Raw genomic sequence first — 19,828 nt, 5'->3', positions numbered from 1 at the left:
AGTAAGGCATGAGTTGTCAACGTTAGATTATTCTAATGAAATCACAGACTTATTTTGCATGATAAAGCTATATCTAAAAAAAAACCAAAAAAAAAATGTGAAAATTTCATGCTTCGAATATTGACGTCAGCTCCCATTTGTGAAAATTTCAAGCCACGAAAATATCATGTTTTACAGTATTGCTGTACAGTAGTTGCAGCTGTGTGTATAAGCAAGGCAATTTATATATGAAGAGTTTGTTTGCAAAAACCGATAAGTCCATATTTGTCAAATGGAGATATTTGCGATTAAAGGTCAAGAAAAATAAAGGGAATAATAAGAAAATTTTTGCTTCTTTTGACCATAACTTCAAAAATATACCTTTATATGTAGTGACCAATATATCATTTAAAAGGTATTATTTTGTACTTTATGACAGAGACCGTACTTTAAAATCTTCAAAAATGGACTTATCGATTTTTGCAAACAAGCTCATCATATTTTAGCCATTGTACTCTATCTTACAGGTTATACCATTTAGGTTTTCCCCCTGAATTCTTCTGTGTTTTTCTTCTAAGGAGGGTCAAAATTAAATTCAATTGTTTGAATGATGAGCCCGCTGGCATTTAACGAAAGGTTCACATGCAGGTAGTCATTTTTTTTTCCTTTTTTGTTAGATCACATTTGAAGATAAAGCTTTTGATTTATGGTCTCTTGATTACCAGCATTATAGTTTTACATGCATTTCAAGTTCTCATGCTGCATGCATGGCTTAGATCATTTATGCCCCCCTTCATCCCTTTCTGTAACTGAAGATAAGATCACTGAGTTAAACAATTGAATGCTTCCACCACCTCAATTAAAAAGGATTTGTCCAATGAGCACCTTCCTTGAAGTTGTCTTTGCACTGAAAAATTCTACCAATTTGAGAAGTAAGAAAGCAGCTTTTCATTACAAAAAGAAAAGAATGAAAAAGACCTGTCGAAAAAGCTCATCACTGGCTCATGTCTGGAGTTAGGAGGATATCGGCTTGTTGCGCTATTTTTAACCCCCTTTGTGTGGGACATGGGATCATCTTTTATGAATTTGCATGTCTCCTTGAAAAACCTAGCTGCGTCCTACTTGAATCATCATCTGCCCCCAAAAATAAAATGCAGCCAAGAACACTTCCATCCCTCTTTGACTCCCCTTCTCCTTGACTGTTGCCATGGCAACCACCATTTCCCATCTAGAGAGTGGATGCTCTATTGCAGTCTCAACCCAATACCTTATTCCAGAATATTGTCTAGGTGGGGGGGGGGGGGGGGGTATTAACAGAGATAGTGAGTAACAAATTAGTAACAGCTTTAAATAGTAGAAATGTGATAACACACTTGCTCAGCACAAAATCCCCCCCCCCCCTCCCTTAAGAGAGAGAGAGAATGTGTGAGAGAGAGAGGCCTTCTAAGGGCTGTAATCCATGTGCTTCATTTTATGGTACTGTACATTCAGAGAGTATTGACAACTACTGAATTTTAGAGAAATGTATGCCTTCAGACAGTAATGAAAACAAAGAATAAAGAATTATTAATGAAAAAAAAGTTCTACTATCATAGTGAAGATACAGCCAATATACAAATGAATTCAAATTTATCAATATTTTTCTTCTGACCTGTGAGGATGTTATACATATTTCAGTCCTTGGATTCCAGTGCGTATGCCTGAGTTGTTGCAATATCAGACAAGCCTTAGTCAAACCTGGTTGTGTGAAGTAACTTTTATTATAAAGGTATGCACAAAAAAATTGAATATCAAATGTTAGGTAGCCCTACCCTTGTTGTCATTGTTGTTGTTGTTGCATTCGTTTGTTGATTGGTTTGTTTGCTTTGTGCTTGATTCTGGGTGCAGTCTGCGCACTTCCAAGCCAAACAGTTGAATTTTGAGTCCTGAGTAAGGAGATATACTTTTATCCTCAACTTTCGATGTACTTCTAACATGTTGTGTGCATATGATTGACATATTAACTGTTAGGTACCTACTCTTGTGAGTGAATCAAGAGTTGTGTAATTGATTTATGGACAATAGAAATTGTGACATAGTCCATCCTTTGTCACTGGCAATTAATGGTTGGTTAGAAGAGTTATTTTACATGTTTAATGGCTTAACATAGAAACACTTTATTTTATTTTTTTTCCATGCGACTGGTCCTACATTACTGTATGCAGAGCCACCAAATGATATTTTTATACTATTTGATATGTTTGTTTTTGTCATCAGAAGTTAGAATATGTCTTACATGAAATACATATATATTTTTTTCTACACCAAAATACGATTTTTGCTGTAAAAGTACTCCCCCACCCCCCTGTGCATTAGTATGGTATACGATCTGCAGTCTATGTTATTGGGGATGGGGACTGTTGACAGATGAAACAAGTTTAATATCCACCTCACTGACCTGTTATGACCTATGCTTGCATCTGTTTTAAATAAACAGTGCAGTGTTCAGGTCCCAGCTGTGGTGTACACAAGTAATGTTATTTTTTGGCATAGGTGAACTTTCCTCTTCTCAGTAAATCCCCAAATCCCTGTGTACTTGAAGAGCGAGAACACAGATGGAATTCGTGGAAAGAAGGACATGTGTTCACTGGATGAGGTCAATGCCTTTGATTAACCCTTTCTCTCTCATGCACATCATTGACTTCCAGATATTGGGATGCCCCTTAGACTTTGTACATGGTAAACAGAATTCTTTTATATGCAATGGGTTAATTGTGTGGAGTGTCTTGAGCTTTGGGATGAAAAGAGCATAGTGACTGGATGCATTCTTTTTTTATACCTACTCAACAACAAGCTCACAAAAAAAACAAACAAACTTAGTACAAGTTTTTACAAATCAACTAACAAATACAAACTTTTGAAAATGTTGCCTAGTCTTATCGTGCTTAGCAGGAATAATGTATTCAGATTTATTCTTTAAATACGTTAATAAAAGAAATTAGACTGGATATGCTGAATTTATTCTCTGAATGTTGAAAAAATGAGTCTTATTGCAAGTGCCATTTTTAAACGTTTCAAAGTATTAAGTCCATCATCAGATAGAGCAAAATAAAAGCTTTCCAGTAATACCTCACTAAGTTGTAACATAACAAAGAATATTCCACAAGTTATGATTAAAGATATCCTGTATTTTCTTATTATTTTTTTTAAGCAACTTTAACCATAAATATCTCAACTTAATAGGAGTGGAATTAGCTTGTTTTGCGATTAAAAACCTTCAAATGCTGAACAGTCTTCTGTTCCAGATGTACCTTTGAGCACAGGTTGTCTTTGAGCCCAGCCATATAGTTCACGTTATATGTGATCTCTCCTGCTCCTTTTGTGTACCCCTCTTTCATGCGTAATTCAGTCGAGTCAAGTAACAGTCAATAGTTACCCCCAAAAGTGTCTTAGTGTCCTTAACCTTCTCTTGCCTCCATCCCCCCTCCCCCCCCCCCCCCGAACATTGACGTCACGATCCCACAACACCACGACAGTAATCTCCCTCCGTGGTCCTCCCTTCTGCACAAACCCTGCCCCTTATGCTTGTACTCCTAGCATCGCTGTCACGTTAGGCAGCAACTTCCCTTGGTTGACCCTCCATGTTTTAACTCATTGAGGATGGCTGATTCTGTTACAACATGCATTTCTCATAGACACACGCCCAAGTATATTCGGGACTCGTCCTCAAGGGGGTAAGGGAGATCGTATTTAATAAAAGAGAAAGTTGCTGTAGGCAGCACCGTCCCTTTGTTATGAAACCCTCCTGCCTTTAAAGGCATTATTTACCATTTGCAGATGAAACAAAAACCCAGCTGTAGTGCTTCAAAATAGTTCTTAAATGTGAATAAGGCATAGAAACAAATACAGAATAATCAATATGTGAAGAGTTTGTTCGCAAAAACCGATAAGTCCACTTTTTAAGATTTTGAAGTATGGTCGCTGTTATAAAGTACAAAATAATACCTTTTAAACGATATATTGGTCACTACATATAGAGGTACATTTTTTGAAGTTATGGTCAAAAGAAGCAAAAATTTTCTTATTATTCTCTTTATTTTTCTTGACCTTTAATCGCAAATATCTTCATTTGGCAAATATGGACTTATCGGTTTTTGCAAACAAACTCTTCATGTTTTAAGTCACTGCATGTAATATTCTGAAAAGAGCCTATTGGAAACACAAATTCTTTAAGAAATGATCGAATGAAAACAGGTACTGGATATCTGTAGCTTCCACTTTCCCATCCCAAAATGCTGAACACTCATTTCCTTGATCTTGATTTCACCAACTTACCAGACACAGAAATCAATCATACGAGAAGTGGGAACTGTTGAACGTGATAGAAACTGTTAGTCTTGCTGTCATATTAGAACTGAACATCAAACAAGATAACCTGACTTGGTATCGAACGTCACTTGACTCGTTTGGGTCGTCTCTCGTATACCCACATTGAGTCTGGCAACCTCCAGATACATCTTGCAATGCTGGATGTAAATCTCATATTCGCCGCTGACCTCCAATAAAGCACCTGGACACCACAGCTTTGTGACCGTCACCTTGCTGAATACTAATAAATCTCTTTGGTGCTCACCCAATCCACCTGCTCAGTAGTTGCAAAAGGACTCAAGTGATGTCAGAAGCATCTGTCAAATCCCACTTCTAGGTAAAGACTTTCCTCACACAATCGACTCCAGCTGAATGACCCTGACCACAGCAATCTTTCCTCCAGGTACCCCTCTGCCCTCAAACAATAGATTACTAAGCCTTGCGGTCAAGCTACTTAGCTCCAGAGGGGTGACTCTGGGTGCATAACATTCTGGCAGCAAGAGAGTCTGTGCTTTTCTCATGTTTTGAGCTTTCTTTAGATGTTGCCAGGCAACTACTTCGATTTTGAGGCAAACCAGTGTCAAAAATGTGTTATCGTGTGATCTCAGCTGTATCTGTTTTGTGAGAAGATCAACCTTATCTTCCTATCACTTCATGCCTTTCCCATTCATATTAACATTAAAATTATAAACAAACACCGTATGGCAATGTTGTCCAAGTTCAGATTCACATTTAAAAGCTATTGAATTTGACAGGCTTTGAGTGGAGTTGATGTCATATGACGCACGTAATCTGACTTGATTAAAGCTGATTTTAAGGTATTTGATATAATATATGATTTGATCTGATTCAAACTGTCACATATGAAGAGTTTGTTCGCAAAAACCGATAAGTCCATTTTTGAAGATTTTGAAGTACGATCTCTGTCATAAAATACAAAATAATACCTTTTAAATGATATATTGGTCACTACATATAAAGGTATATTTTTGAAGTTATGGTCAAAAGAAGCAAAGATTTTCTTATTATTCTCTTTATTTTTGATGACCTTTAATCGCAAATATCTCCATTTGGCAAATATGGACTTATCGGTTTTTGCAAACAAACTCTTCATATGATTAGCTAGACTATTCGATTAGATTTCGTTTGCCGTGTCATGTATCTATACCTCTCATGTATAGGGCATGACTGTATAATAGATCTTGGCATGACAAGCACTGTACATGCAAACAGCAATCAGGCTAGGTTAGGCTGCATTTACAGAAGAAAAACTGAAATGCGATACGAAAGGTCTTCTGATAGTTGACATTTCTTGAGGAAATACTAATTTCCCTCAAAGTCAAAGGCCCAGAATGTCTCTCTCCTTTGAGACTGTACTTCAAGTGTCTTCTACATGATGTACAAAAATGCTTAGCCAAAAGTAAATTCTCACTTTGCAAATAGGATACCATGGAGTAGAGTTCATATCATATATCTATTCAAGATGGCATTCTATACTGAGTCATTCTTTTGAGATGAACAATTTGTGATTGGAAAGATTTTTTTATTTATTCCTTTTTTTAAATGGTTCAATATTTAAATAGCCTGAATTTGACTATTTGCCATTTGTGTTGTGCAGGCAAAGATGGGGCAAGATTAGAGAACTGATTGTGGAATAAATAATTAGTATTTGAATTAAATTCTGCCACAAACCATATGAGAGGAGTTTTCAAAGTTTAATCCATCAGGCTATCATGGTTGGCCCATAATCCTAAGGGATTTACAAGTCTCACAATTGTGAAGATTCCTCCATTGACACACATGATAGAAAATGAACAATGCAAGTATTATGTAAAGTAGATTCAGTTTCTTTCATGTTTCATATTTGAGTAGATCAGTATATTTACACTAGCATGTGCAAAGTGGTACTTTCTTGTTCTGCTTAAACTTTGCTCAAAATGCCTTAAAGAAAGACAATTTTTCACTCATGAATATAATGCCTAAACAAGTTTGGTCACCTAAATTTGAAAGAAATCATGTCCAGCATTCAAAGTGTATGATAGGCTGGTATGGGGTATTTTTGTTTATTTTTTTTCAAGATTCGGTTAGAAAAAGTGATGGGGCTCAGGCTGGTCCAATTTATATACTGATCTGATTCCTTTACTTTATTGTTATACAGTGTACCATGATTGATTTGACTAACTATTAAAAGTAGTTGTGTAAGTATAGCAGTCATAATGGTAATAGTGCGTGGATGTTACCCAGAATGATTATCATTTCATTTTGTTTTGTAACTTGTTATTGCAAACAAAATTTGATTACTGTACTATTAATACTACCATCACTACTAATGATAACTATAGTGATACTGTTAATAGTTATAATGATGATAATTACAGTAATTACAACAATTATAGAAATCATAACAATTACAGTAATCAGAATAATAACAATGACAAGGATAATAGTGATAGCAAGAGGTCTCTTTTGCATCATGTGAATGGCAGACTGAACTTTCCGCTAAATTGTTTGTTGTCCCTATTACGGACAATGACTTCTCCAAGCTGACAAGGACAAAACTTTGAATTTCTTGGACAGCCGGCCTTTGACCTCAGTCAAAAGTGCATTGCACTTTGCTTCCATTCTTTAACCGTGAATTTCCAAGTCACTCAAGTCTATGCGGTCCAAAACTTGGCATGCGGTCATCCGTTTGTTTCCACGTGCTATTTGTCCCATTGATTGAGCCAAGTGTGTTGTATATCATGGCTGTTTTTGTGCGAGTGTGTTAGTCTGTTTGTGTGTGAGTATTTGTCTGTGTGCATATCTGTAATGTGTGGTTAGAACTTTGGCCCACAGTAGTCAGAGGTGTGTGTACAGGTGAGTGAAATAATATGTTGAGGAGAATGTGCTACTTACATAATGGCAGTTTACTTCCATTTTAGACTTTTTATTCCATGCTTGTATAGTGCAGTGACCTGTGATTTTAAAAAGCTTAGATTACTCACACACGAAATGAAATTATGAAATTTAATTCTGCCACATTAGGTACATTTGTACAGTGTATGTGAGTCAAAACTTGAGTTTTGGTTTGTACATGATTAGCATATGAAAATGACTAATCTGTAATATAAAATATCCTTTAAAAAAGGATTGTGAAAATAAATGCTTTGTACAGATGTGGGCAATTCTAAAAGCTGACAAATACCTCCCTCTCACAAATGTGTGCAAGTACCACACAAGACTCTATTGGGTGTGTACTGTGGACAGATTGGTCTCCTTTTTTCATTATTCTCATTTCATGTGCCAAACAGTTGATTTATTCAAATATTCTGTCTTTATTCAAATGTAAAACTTAGTGTACATAATTCATCAATTCATTTCATGTCTGTGTCTTAATGTAGTATCCTTTGCAAGGACTAAAACATTTAAAATCATGAAGTTTTCCTTTCTCTCTCTTTCTCTCAACCTTTCTCTGTTCCTCTTCCAACCAATCCATCATCATTCACCCCCCTTCCCCTTCCCCCCTCCCCTTCTTTCTGTAGATGGAGCGGGAGATTGCTGTCCATGCTCAGCTGAGACATCCCAACATCGTGGGCTTCCATAAACACTTTGATGACGAGGAAAACATCTACATCTTACTGGAGCTCTGCAGACACAAGGTAGGTCCCTTCCTTAGCAACGGTCTCCAAGGAGGAGAAGAAGGACTTTTCCTTGCTGGAAGGATATCGGAGAAATCATCTAATTTCCCATCATCACTCTGGGAATAATGCAGAGATAACATATTGACAAGGAACATTCTCAATCACGGTTTTAAGTTCTAAAGTCTTTTTGGTACTGAAATTTGGTTTAAGAAAGTCTTGCCATGATCATCTCTTCTTTTTTATTCTTTTTTTTTGGGGGGGGGGGTTGGGGTTGGGTTGTTCTCAATTGGGTGTATGCGAATAAAAGATATTCTGAACACTAAGAAAAGTATTTTGAAAAAGTGCCAACACAGATGTTGGCTCAGTGCACTTCAGTTAAAGCAGTCATAAAATTTGTCCATAAAGTTACTTCCCTGTATGATACGAAACTTTTGATGTTGTTGTTGTTCATATTGCAATACTATTTCTGGTATTTATCAATATTATGGAGTTTTCAAGTTACTATTTTCTTGTGTGATAATCGTAATGAGGAATTTAACATTATGTTACCCCTTCCTCCCCTTCAAGAAAAAAAAAGATTGAGAAAGTCCCCTTGTGTCATATTCTGTGCTTGCATTATTTCAAATAAAATATCACTGTTGTTATAATAAAGATATGGATAGGTAAGTAAATAAATGAATAAATGAAATAATGAATAAGTAATAGAATGGATGCTTGGATGGATAGAGGGATAAATGAATGGATAAATGTGCACGAAGGGTTGAGGTGGGACAGTAGTTCATTTGTGTCTCTTCTTTGCAAAGTCGTACTCCCTACAGTTCACAGCTGTGATCAATGAAAGTTTTTTGTCACATCAGATAAAGTAAGATGAATCCATTCTGACATCTCGATCTGAAAGTATATCAACCATAAAGAGGACTTTATCTTAGACAGGTCTGATTTAGAATGATTTGATTAATCAGGGATGGGTTTTATAGTTCCTGAAATGATATCAGCCACAGAAAGAGCAGCTAGAAGAAGAAAAAAAAAATAGTCTGTGCATGTTTGACCTCCTTGCCATTCCTGTAATCAACATTACAGAGTTTTCAAGTTACTATTTTCTTATGCGATAAACTCCATGAGGAACAAATTCTTGTGCTGTTAAACTTCCTGATAATAGGCAATGCATATGTAGTTTTCTGTGGGGATGTGAATACATAGGGCCTACAGTATACATAAGGTGTGTTACATTGTGTGGATATGTGTAAAATATGTACTGCCCTGCTTTGCCAGAAAGGAATCAAGTGGCAAATATCCAAGTCTTAGTTTATGTTATTGTCTTCAGATTAGACCAGTGAATGTTTGATTTGGCTGCCAAGTTCTGAGCAGAAACACTCATCCCACTAAAATACATTTTAATACACACTCATAACATTGTGATGATGTCAATGGAAATGACAGAATGAGGCAGTTTGCATATTTTACTAAAGGAAACAGCACTATTGTTGTTTTTGTCACTTGCTTCCTTTTGGCACAGTCAGCCAGAGTATACTGGCTGTCAGTGCACTAGAGTTGAAAAGGGTAGTAATAACAAAACTCTGAATTCATCTTCAAAGCATGCCTGATGAATGGTTGGATAGATGAATAAATGAATGAATGAAGAAGCAAATGAATGATTGGATGCATAGATGGATGAATGGGTGGAGAGATGAATGAGAGTAATGAATGAATGGATGGATGGATAGATAGAATGTATATGGATGGATGGATGAGTGAATGGAGAAAATGGTGTAAGAAGGGTTCGGGTGGGGTGGTGGTTCATCCATGTCTCTCCCCTGAAAAGCATTTTACTGCCTAAAATTCACAGCTGTGGTCAATTAGAGTTTTATGTCACATCAGATAAAGTAAGATGAATCCATTTCAACGTCTTGATCTGACAGCATGTCAACCATAAAGAGGACTTTATCTTAGACAGGTCTAACTCAGGATGATTTAATTAATCAGGGATGGGTTTAATAGTTCCTGAGATGAAATCAGCCACAGAGAGAGCTGGTAGTTGATTTGTCCAGGGAGGGGCTTTCCACCTCCCTGATTTGTCCTTTCTGGCAGTAGAGATGAAAAGGTCTAGGGTTGTCACATGCAATTACAGGAGCAGGTCTTAGAGACTTCATTTTGTTTGTTTTACGTATTTGTTTACGTAGATTTGATTCTCAGTGTTTGATTTCTTTAAGACTTATTTAGCATGAGATATAGTTTAAAGGGATTGTATAGTTTTGGTTGAGACCTAATTTCAGGTTTCTAACAGTTTTTGGTGAGATAATGAGAAACCTCTTATGAAATATGAAAGAGCATGTAATTCCATGAGGAATTCAATGTTTAGTTGATGAAAATTGGTTATGAAATGGCTGAGATATCCAAAAAAGAGCCATTCTAATAACGTGTGGGACCCACATTTTATTACAATTGCTTTGTTTTACTTTGTTGTTGGATGCTTCAGTCATTCTAAACCCGATTTTCATCAAATAAACTTTGAATTCCTCTTCAAATGGTATGCTCTGTACTATTTCATAAGTGTTTTCTTGGTATCTCGCAAAAAGTTAGAAGTCCAATTCTCATCTCCACCAATAGGCCCCCTAATGTACCATCCCTTTAACTGCTTGTTACTTTTTCTCCGTAAATTCCGTCCTGAAATGAAAAAAGTGCATGACCAGGGCCCTGTTGCAAGAAAGTTGCAATCAATTGCAAATAATTGCTAATTTTGAAACAACCATTCTGATTGGCTCAGGGTCTGCCCTATTAAGAAGACATGCATGCAACAATGATTTTGATTGGCCAGTGACAATCAGTTGCAAGTTGCGTTTAAACGCAAAGTTTCTAGCAATGGGGCCCAGAACAACAACAGCATATATTTGCATAATCCTTGCCTTTTGATTTTCTTCTTTTTACTCTACATACCAATTCAAAGAAACATGGCAAGCAGGGCACAACCAACCTTCAATCCCAGCTGGTGGAGGGGGGGGGGGGGGGGGGGGGGTTCTAAACTCACTGTCAGCCAAGTGATATAAATGGATACTTATCTAAATACCTATTTGGACAAGTGGAGACTATCTATTCAAGGAAATGAGAGGAAGCAATAAACAAATTGAAAATGTGTTACTTTAGAACAGAAATGTATATGAAAACAATACTGTGATAGCAAAAGCACTAAAATGCAGTTGTTATTTGATAAATACGACAAAGCTCCATGCTCCTGACCTATATGATTCTATGTTCTAACTGCTTACAAATACGATGCTATGAAATACCCAAGGCATTTTTTTCTCATTTTTGTAAATCAATAATAACTCTTGATTATATCAACAATGCTAATAACATCACATAGAAGTCTATATGAAAAGAGTAATTTCTGAGAGAGTTTGCAAAGAAAATGACTGTAGAATAATATCAGCTGAAACATGGCTCTCTGTTTACAACTGAATACCTCAAGAAAAGCTGAAAGATGTTACACGTGCTGAACATCTGTATTTTACTGTCAGTCAGTGTGATATGCTCAGGAATGGCAGCGAACAGATCAAAACTATAACATAGCCATCATTTCATCATGCACTGTAAGAGCAACAATCATGCCTTGCAGTTGCACTAAATGTTGAGCCTGGCTGCAAGGCTTAAAGGTCCTGTTAACCGTTGGGAGCAGTGATTAAAAAAATGTTGAAGATATCACATTTGTTGCATATGTGTAGGTCAGTTGTATCACAAAACATCCTACCATATATATTCTTTTAAATACAGCATGAAATATAAGGAGATATCACACTTTTTCTCATTAAACCATAACTGTAGACAGTTTAGTCTGAAAACATTTTTATTATAACTATTGTTCACATTTTGTACATTTAAAAATATTTAACATCGATTATACTGGTTCAAATTTTTACATTGGTTGTTTCTATCCCTAACTCACATTTTAGAACTATTTTGAAGCTTAAATGGTAAATTATGCCTTTAAAATGTGTCGAACAGAGCGTCCTTTCCGAGGGAGATCAGGGGAGTTTCCTGGTTTGGGGATTTACATTTTTTGGCAGAGATCCCTGCATGGGGCTGAGGTATGGGAACAGCTAGGAGCCAGTAATTGGTTCACATTTGGCGGGGGCCATGTTTAAAGTCCCATAATGTGACATTTCCTGACTGTAAGCAGCTTTATGGGCTCCGACAATTTGCAACCGTAGCCCAGGTGTTAGGTGGTTATGGTATTTTGGGCAAAAAGGAAGATAACAGCAAGGAAGAGAAAAGAGAGAGAGAAGAACTGACTAACTGGGTATCTTTGCTCAGTGCAATTCAGTTCAGGGCATCATATTCTCATGCTTTAAGTGAAAGGCAGTCAATATCTGGACTTGTTTGGAGAGGGGGGCAAAATGCAGTGGGGTTTTTATACCATGTAGACAGCAACTCACATTGTAGATAGTCCATATATTTGAGTGAAATGTTTCTCAATCAGAAAAAAATAGATGGAAGACCTCCTCTCTTTACAAGCCTGCTTTTGTTGAATTTAGCATCCATTTTTACAAATAATGGCTTTTGTGGGATGAGTGTGAATTACTCTATAGTAGGTGAACAACTGCCACATTAGAAGAATGTGTAGAAGAATGCAGGAATCATCTTCTTATCATGTTGACTATCAACAGTGATAGCTTTGAAAGTGCAAACAATACCTGTATAGCTGTATCATCTTAAGTTTCATGATTACTGAATGCCATTACTACAAGTTACTACTACTACTACTACTACTACTACTACTACTACTACTACTACTACTACTACTACTACTACTACTACTACTACTACTTCTACCACTATTACTAGTGTCTACTACCACCACTATTATGACCACTGCTGCTACTACTGATACTCCTACTAATGAAAATAATAATGACAGTGAAATGATGATGAAAAATATCGTTATTTCTATGATTGTCATCATTTTAATGATAACTATTGTTGAGTTAATTATGTTTATCATTACTGCCAGTATCATCATTATTATTGGACTAATTGTCATTGTTACACATGTTTGACTGTGTGCTTCTGTTCTTGTGTTCTCCATGACGACAGTCCCTGCTCCACATGCTGAAGCTGCGCAAGACTCTGACGGAGCCCGAGGTGCGCTACTTCATGCTCCAGATCATTGAGGGCGTGCGCTACCTCCACAGCCACTGCGTCATCCACCGCGACCTCAAGCTGGGCAACATGTTCCTCACCGACACCATGGGGGTCAAGATTGGCGACTTCGGGCTGGCCGCCAAGCTGGAGTTTGAGGGGGACAGGAAAAGGTGACTGCGACACAATGACCATTGAGAGTAGTGTTGTTGGCAGAAACTAGATAGATAGATAGATAGATAGATAGATAGATAGATAGATAGATAGATAGATAGATAGATAGATAGATAAGTAGACAGATGGGTAGTTTGAAGATAGCTAAGATGAATAAAATCCTCCAGTAGAATGGTGATTACTCTGATAGATAGATAAATAGATAGATGGAAAAATTGATGAATAAATAGATAGATGGATGGATAGATAGATAGGAAGGCAGATAGATTAATAGGTAGGCAAAAAGACAATTAGATTGATAGATTGATAGAGAGATGAATAAATGCACAGATAGTGAGATAGACAGGCAAACAAACAGATTGATAGATACATGAACATACCAAATCTAGACAAGACAGTCATATATAGATAGTTGAATGGGTTTTGAGGTTGGTAATGATAGTTGAACATTTGATCTCTGGACGATACAAAGATTTTGAGGCAAACACTTCTGTAAGAAATGTGGAAACCTGTTCAGCAGATAAGGTCCAAACTTGTTCTGGCAGTGAGTCAGCATTCCGTGCAGGATCATTTGTAGTACAGGTTAGAATGACAATGCAGTAAGTATGGTATCTGGCAAAAATATCAAGTGAGCAAAAACAATCAACTGAATGATATTTGGAACAGAAGGGGAAGGAAGCCCTTACAGATAACAGGTTAACTCTTATCCAAAGTACTCAGCTTGTCAGCTGGACCTGTACTCATGCTGACGTAATTACCAGAGTGTTGGATTGGAATCATGCAGTGCAGAAGGGTGTCAGTGATTTCATTCATTCGTTCGTTTGTTCGTTCATTCATTCATTCATTTATCCATCTATTCACTCATTGATTAATTGATTAATTAAATAATTGATTCATTGATTGATTGATTGATTGATTGATCGATTGATTGATTGATTCATTCATTCATTCATTCATTCATTCATTTATTTATTATACAACGTCCAAGTAGATCCTTGTAATTTGATTGGAGGATTGTTGGTGACGTGATAATAAATAAGTACTCCATTCAACGCGCCGTGCAATTTTGGTTCTATTTTTGCGTGCAACTTGGTTCGATTTTTTCGTTCTATTCCACGGTTCGAGAAATTGTACGGTACTGCGTGTACTGTGTGTTGCATATTGAGAATCGCATGCAGCTAGCGCAGGTACGTGTGCCGTACATGCATGCGCGTACATAGGCCTACGTAGTGCTAGTGTACGTGTATGAGCGCTAGTATAGCTGTGACCTGTACACTGATTGCACAAGCCAGAAAGAGAATCGCAGTGGATCCACATGTAAGTATGGCTATATTTTTCATACATATATAGACTTCTAGGCCTACTTAGACCAAAAAGATCTACTTGGACGTTGTATAAATCAAATAGTGTATGGTCTTTACTCGTGCAATGGAACGAGATTTCGCACTCGGTGAAAGATGAGGCGCACTATTCAACTCGGCTTCGCCTCGTTGAATAGAGCGCCTCTATCTTTCACCTCGTGCGAAATCTCATACCATTGCACTCGTGACCATTCACTATTTGTATATTAATTCATTCATTCATTCATCCATTCATTCAACCATCCATTCAGTCATTCATTTATGCATTCATCATTCATCCATTCATTCATTCACTCATTGAATCATTCATTCACTCACTCACTCAATTCATTCTCTCATTCATTTATTCATGTGGTCATTAACATTATAAACAAGACGAGTATTTGCTAAGTCACAACTTTTCATCACTACTTGCATCAAAAATAAACAGGCAAATGACATTATTTGCTCTGGTATGTTTATTCAAATAATAGCTTTCATCCTAATGAATCAGGACAAACATTTGGTAGATGAGTGTGCAAGAAGAAAAGTGATTAAAATGGATAAAAAGGTGAAGGACTGTTAAAAGGGACTACAAAGGGACGATGAGATGAACTCTTATCAAGACTGATATTCTATGTGACAACTGAAATAACGGTATAGATGAGATTAGGGTTATGAATGGTCATCTGTGGTGTTTAAGAAGTGTAATATGACATCATCGATTCTGGGAATTCATGTATGGTACACACGGTAGGCCTTACTTGGACTTCCTAACGTGTTGACGGAGATCCCATTTGGCAGGATACAGGGCTCTTATGTTGACTGCCAGCATTAGTGCTCTGGGGTCGTGTTTACCTTTTCAAGGACAACTTTACTTCCCAGTATTAAAAGCTATGGCAGCCATCCCAACGCAAAGGATCACAGTAGATCCCGTGTAACAACAGTGAGCTTAGTGGACAGGTAACATTATGACTCACCTAGGGAAACGTGTGTCCCGGAGGCTTCCAACTCACTGATCACATTGTGATGTTTACAAACAAGTTTCATGAGTTTGATGTAGATGTTGATCAAGACAGATGCCTACAGATTTAACCAGGGTGAAAACCTGTAAGGGTCAAGGAAAAAAATGAGGTCAAATTTTCTCTTTCTTTACAGTGACAATTAAAACCCAGTGACTTTTTTTTCTTTTCTTTTTTTTTTTTTTTTGGGGGGGGGGGTCTCCAAGACAATATCTTCATTGCTTGTAAAGTAGAGGTACATGTAATGTTCCCTTTATTGCCTCATACATCATGCTATGAAACAGCTGATTAAATCTGGTCCACCTTGACCAGTCATGTGTGTATCCCACTGGGCTGTTCCTTTTCAAGACATCAGATAATGCATACCGGTACCACATATGCATTTGCAGAGCAGAAATGATATGTGAAACCTTGGGCAACATTTATAGATTACCAATTTAAAAGTCTTGCAGTGCATCCTTAATTTTTCTTTAAGGTATTACAGGAGGTGCTGGTCTAGACAATTCAAAGTCTTGGAGAATTCCCACCCAGACATGAAAAGGTAACCCCCAAGGCAGAAGGGTCAAGTTGTTAGTGAAATGTATCACAGTGACCATGGACTGAATGTTGAGCGATGCCCAATGAAAGGGACATCATTCTGTACTGTGATGACTCTCTTTTCCATGAGAGAACCCCTGCCCTAGATGAAGGATGTAGCCTCAAATGAGGGCAACCCGGACATGCCCTCAAGCTCCCCCTTGACCAACTGTAACACCCCCCCCCCCCCCAACCTCCGCAGTTACACCATATCTGTGGGATGTACGGCTTTGTTGGGGAGAGAAGATCTTGGAGCAGCTTTCCTAGTGGTTAGCAGAGAAAGATGAAAGGGATGAACAGGGATTAAGTGGTTTTGACGTCAGACTGGTCAACACTTCCATCAGGGTGTACGCCTGGGCTAGGTGTGAATTAACACCTTTAATGAGCTGTGATGCAGAATGATCTCATGCCTGATTTTACAACCAACCTCAGATCTAGTCCCACAATCAAGCTTATGTGAGGACTTCTTTATTCACACTAGCCTTGAGGTGTTATTTCAGTGCAAGTTGGAGGGGGGGGGGAGCAGGGGGCATAATATATGTTAGACCATGAGGAACCTAGGTTATAGGTTTCTTTGAGAATTCCAAATTATGATCTATAGCTGTCGTCTTTAAAAATTTCACCAAACAGTGACAAGATATCATCTGTAACTATTTTGTGCATCTTCTTTTCATGAAGATGTAGTATTAAGCCCTTTTTACACTTGTGTTTCTTAACCCCGGACTTTCTCTGACCCAGGACTATCGTTAGTCCCGTACCAATTTTTTCAGCTTTTTACACTGGCCAATTAGTCCGGTACTATCTCTTGTCCGTGGCTAAGGAGAAAACTGACCTTTTTACACTTGTTTTTCTTAGCCCCGGACTTTCCAAACAACATGAATATTCATGATTACGCTGTGCACTGTACACGTACACGCACGCACCGGCAGCAATAGATTACCTCATTTCTGATTGGTCAGTGGGGGTCGGACTTCATCTCCGTTGCTTAGCCCCGGATTATTTTTTCGTTCTGTTTACACTCACTTGCTTGGCACCGCAATTGCGGTGCTAACCCTGCTATTTTGCAGGGCCAGATAGTACCAGACTATCGGTGGGGCTAGCCCACTTTGGCAAAAACGAGTGTAAACAGAAAGTGGGCTAAGGATAGTCCCGTACCAACGGTGCCCCTTAGCCCCACCGTTGGTACGGGACTAAGCAAAAATTTACAAGTGTAAAAAGCCCTTTAGTGTATAGGTCTACTTGCAAGCAATATGAATCACTCAGGTAGAATATGCCAAATAGTCATCTCAAGTAGATATTTAATCATTTCCATGTTATTTTTGCCCCCACACCTCTGAAGATATAGCCCAATAAGTGAAAATGCATTTCACTTCAGAGAATGGGATCAGTTTATGGAAATGAAGTGTTGAATCTAGGGTCAATTACAATGCATTATGCAATCAATGATTAAAAGGGGTTTAATCTTCACTGTACTGTGTGAAGAGCTATAAATTAGGAGATTTCTCGAGAGGTTGTTAATGCAGATTAGGATCAAAATCTGTTCTGAACATGACATAATCCACTCCATCTCTCCAATCTTCTAAGCTGGAATCAGTCACGAGTTGACAGAGAACATTTCTTGCAAGACATGATAATGTCACAAATCAGATGAGCATCCATATATCACAATCCCAGCCAGGATATAATGGGTTCCTCAGGCATTCAGTAATTTGTGACAACCAGATCAAAATCTCTGTCTGTCTCTGCAAAAAGCCTCATATCTTTTGCATTACATCTACACCCAATCTATTTGCACATTTAAACAAATGTTCATTCATTCTTTCATTCATTCTTCCTTTCTTTCTTTCATCCCTCTATCCATTCATCCATTAATTCATTCATTCATTTATTCATTCATTCATCTATTCACCCATCTATTCATCTTTGTATTCATTCATTAACTTATTCTTCCATCCATCCATTCACTTGTTCATCCATTCATCCATTCATTCATTCATTCATTCAACCATTCAATTTTTCATTCATTCATTCATTCATTCATTCATTCATTCATTCATTCATTCATTCATTCAGTGTTCATCCATTCATGCACTCCTTCATCCATTCATCTATATATTCATCTAGTCAGTCAGTCATTCAGTCAGTCATTTGTACTTTTATACCTCTACCAACATTACACTCTACTTCATGCTACACATCATCATAGCACAACTTAGATATTCACCTGAATGCCACAAACCACACAGATTATGAATGGCTCTCCAATCATCTAATAATTCTTACCTGGAAATCAGAACCTAAGTAGTACCTAATTATAGACAAAGCCTCAAATTGTTTGGTTGCAACTCAACCCACATTTATATCTGGCACTTTTGCGTATTGACACAGATTTTATAGAGTACGTTGCCCAGATCTTTCTCAGTGAGTCCCTCGGAAATAATTAAAGGACTACACTTTATACAAGTATCTCATTGCACGCCCAGTGAGGTTCTGGATTGCTGTAATTCATTATTTCCCATCTTGAATTCAAATGTAAATCCTAACAGGGTGAGTTTATAAGGCAAACATCAAAAGACATTCTGCAATGATGCCAGTGAACAGTATTTCAATCAGTATAATCCAAACAAATGAAATCCGCACATCTAGATATGGTCATTGTATGAACTAAATCAACCATTTTGAGCTCAGGATTTATAGAAAAGGTTTAAAGTTCCATAAACAAGCAAGTAATCAAGACTTTGCCATTCCCCTGTGACCTTGATCTGGTTTTTGTTCTTGTTTTAATTGTTGTCGTTCTTGTCTCGACCCCTTGGGGAAGTAAGATGTAGGCTTCACTTTTCTGATGTCGGTGGTGATGACATCATTGTCGGCAGTGTTGTCAACAATTTGGTGTACTCTCTCTAACTCTCCACAGCTTTGCGCTGTGATCACCAAACTCACACCACAGATACATCATCTGAAATTGTTGGTCACCTTTGCATATGGGTGCATTCCAACAAGGTCAAAGGTCAAAAGGTCAATGCACTTTACCTGATAAGCATTATACATGTAGTATTGTGGTGTACTGTCAATAACTATCCACAACTTTGAGCTATGACCACCAAATTCACACCACATATACAAGTACATCACATAAAGATGCCAGTCAAGTTTGAATATTGGTGACTTTTTACAAGGTCAAAGGTCAAATGGCAGTGAACCTGATTGAAGTGCCATATAATTTGTGCTGTCAATAACCTTCCACAGCTTGAGCTATGACAACAAAACTCACATCACAGGTACATCACGTAAAGATGGTGGTCAAGTTTGAATATTCATTAAGGTAGACAAGGTCAAAAGGTCAATGGACTTATGTTAAAACACTAAGATCACAAGTTGCTGTATGAAGGCGAGACATCGCTTTGCGTTTGCCTTGGTTTGTTGTTGGGGGGGGGGGGGATGTGCATCGTATTGATGGCATCTCTATGTGTAAAGCTTCACTGCTGTAGTCTCCATTACAGGGGCTCAGGGGTTCGGAGTTAAAACGTCCGTGTCTGCTCAAGGCCCTCGTGTAGGAAAGTCGAGAAGCCCTTGTCTCCTTGAGCAACCTGAAAACCTGAAACTGTGACTTGGCAACAAATTCCACCCTACAATACAT

At 37.7% G+C, this 19,828-nt stretch overlaps 1 protein-coding gene across 1 annotated transcript in view; it reads left to right on the top strand.

Annotated features, from left to right (window-relative positions):
* The window catches only part of LOC140236897 (serine/threonine-protein kinase PLK1-like), a 69,657-nt gene that overhangs the window by 34,913 nt on the left and 14,916 nt on the right, over nt 1-19,828 (top strand). Inside the window, exons 3-4 of the mRNA XM_072316832.1 lie at nt 7,848-7,964; nt 13,035-13,252. Coding sequence (XP_072172933.1) covers nt 7,848-7,964; nt 13,035-13,252 — 335 coding nt within the window. The remainder of the gene's footprint in view (nt 1-7,847; nt 7,965-13,034; nt 13,253-19,828) is intronic.

The sequence above is a fragment of the Diadema setosum genome, chromosome 13 (genome assembly GCF_964275005.1).
Source record: "Diadema setosum chromosome 13, eeDiaSeto1, whole genome shotgun sequence".
NCBI classification, from domain to species: domain Eukaryota; kingdom Metazoa; phylum Echinodermata; class Echinoidea; order Diadematoida; family Diadematidae; genus Diadema; species Diadema setosum.
This window is presented reverse-complemented; position numbering and strand designations above follow the sequence as displayed.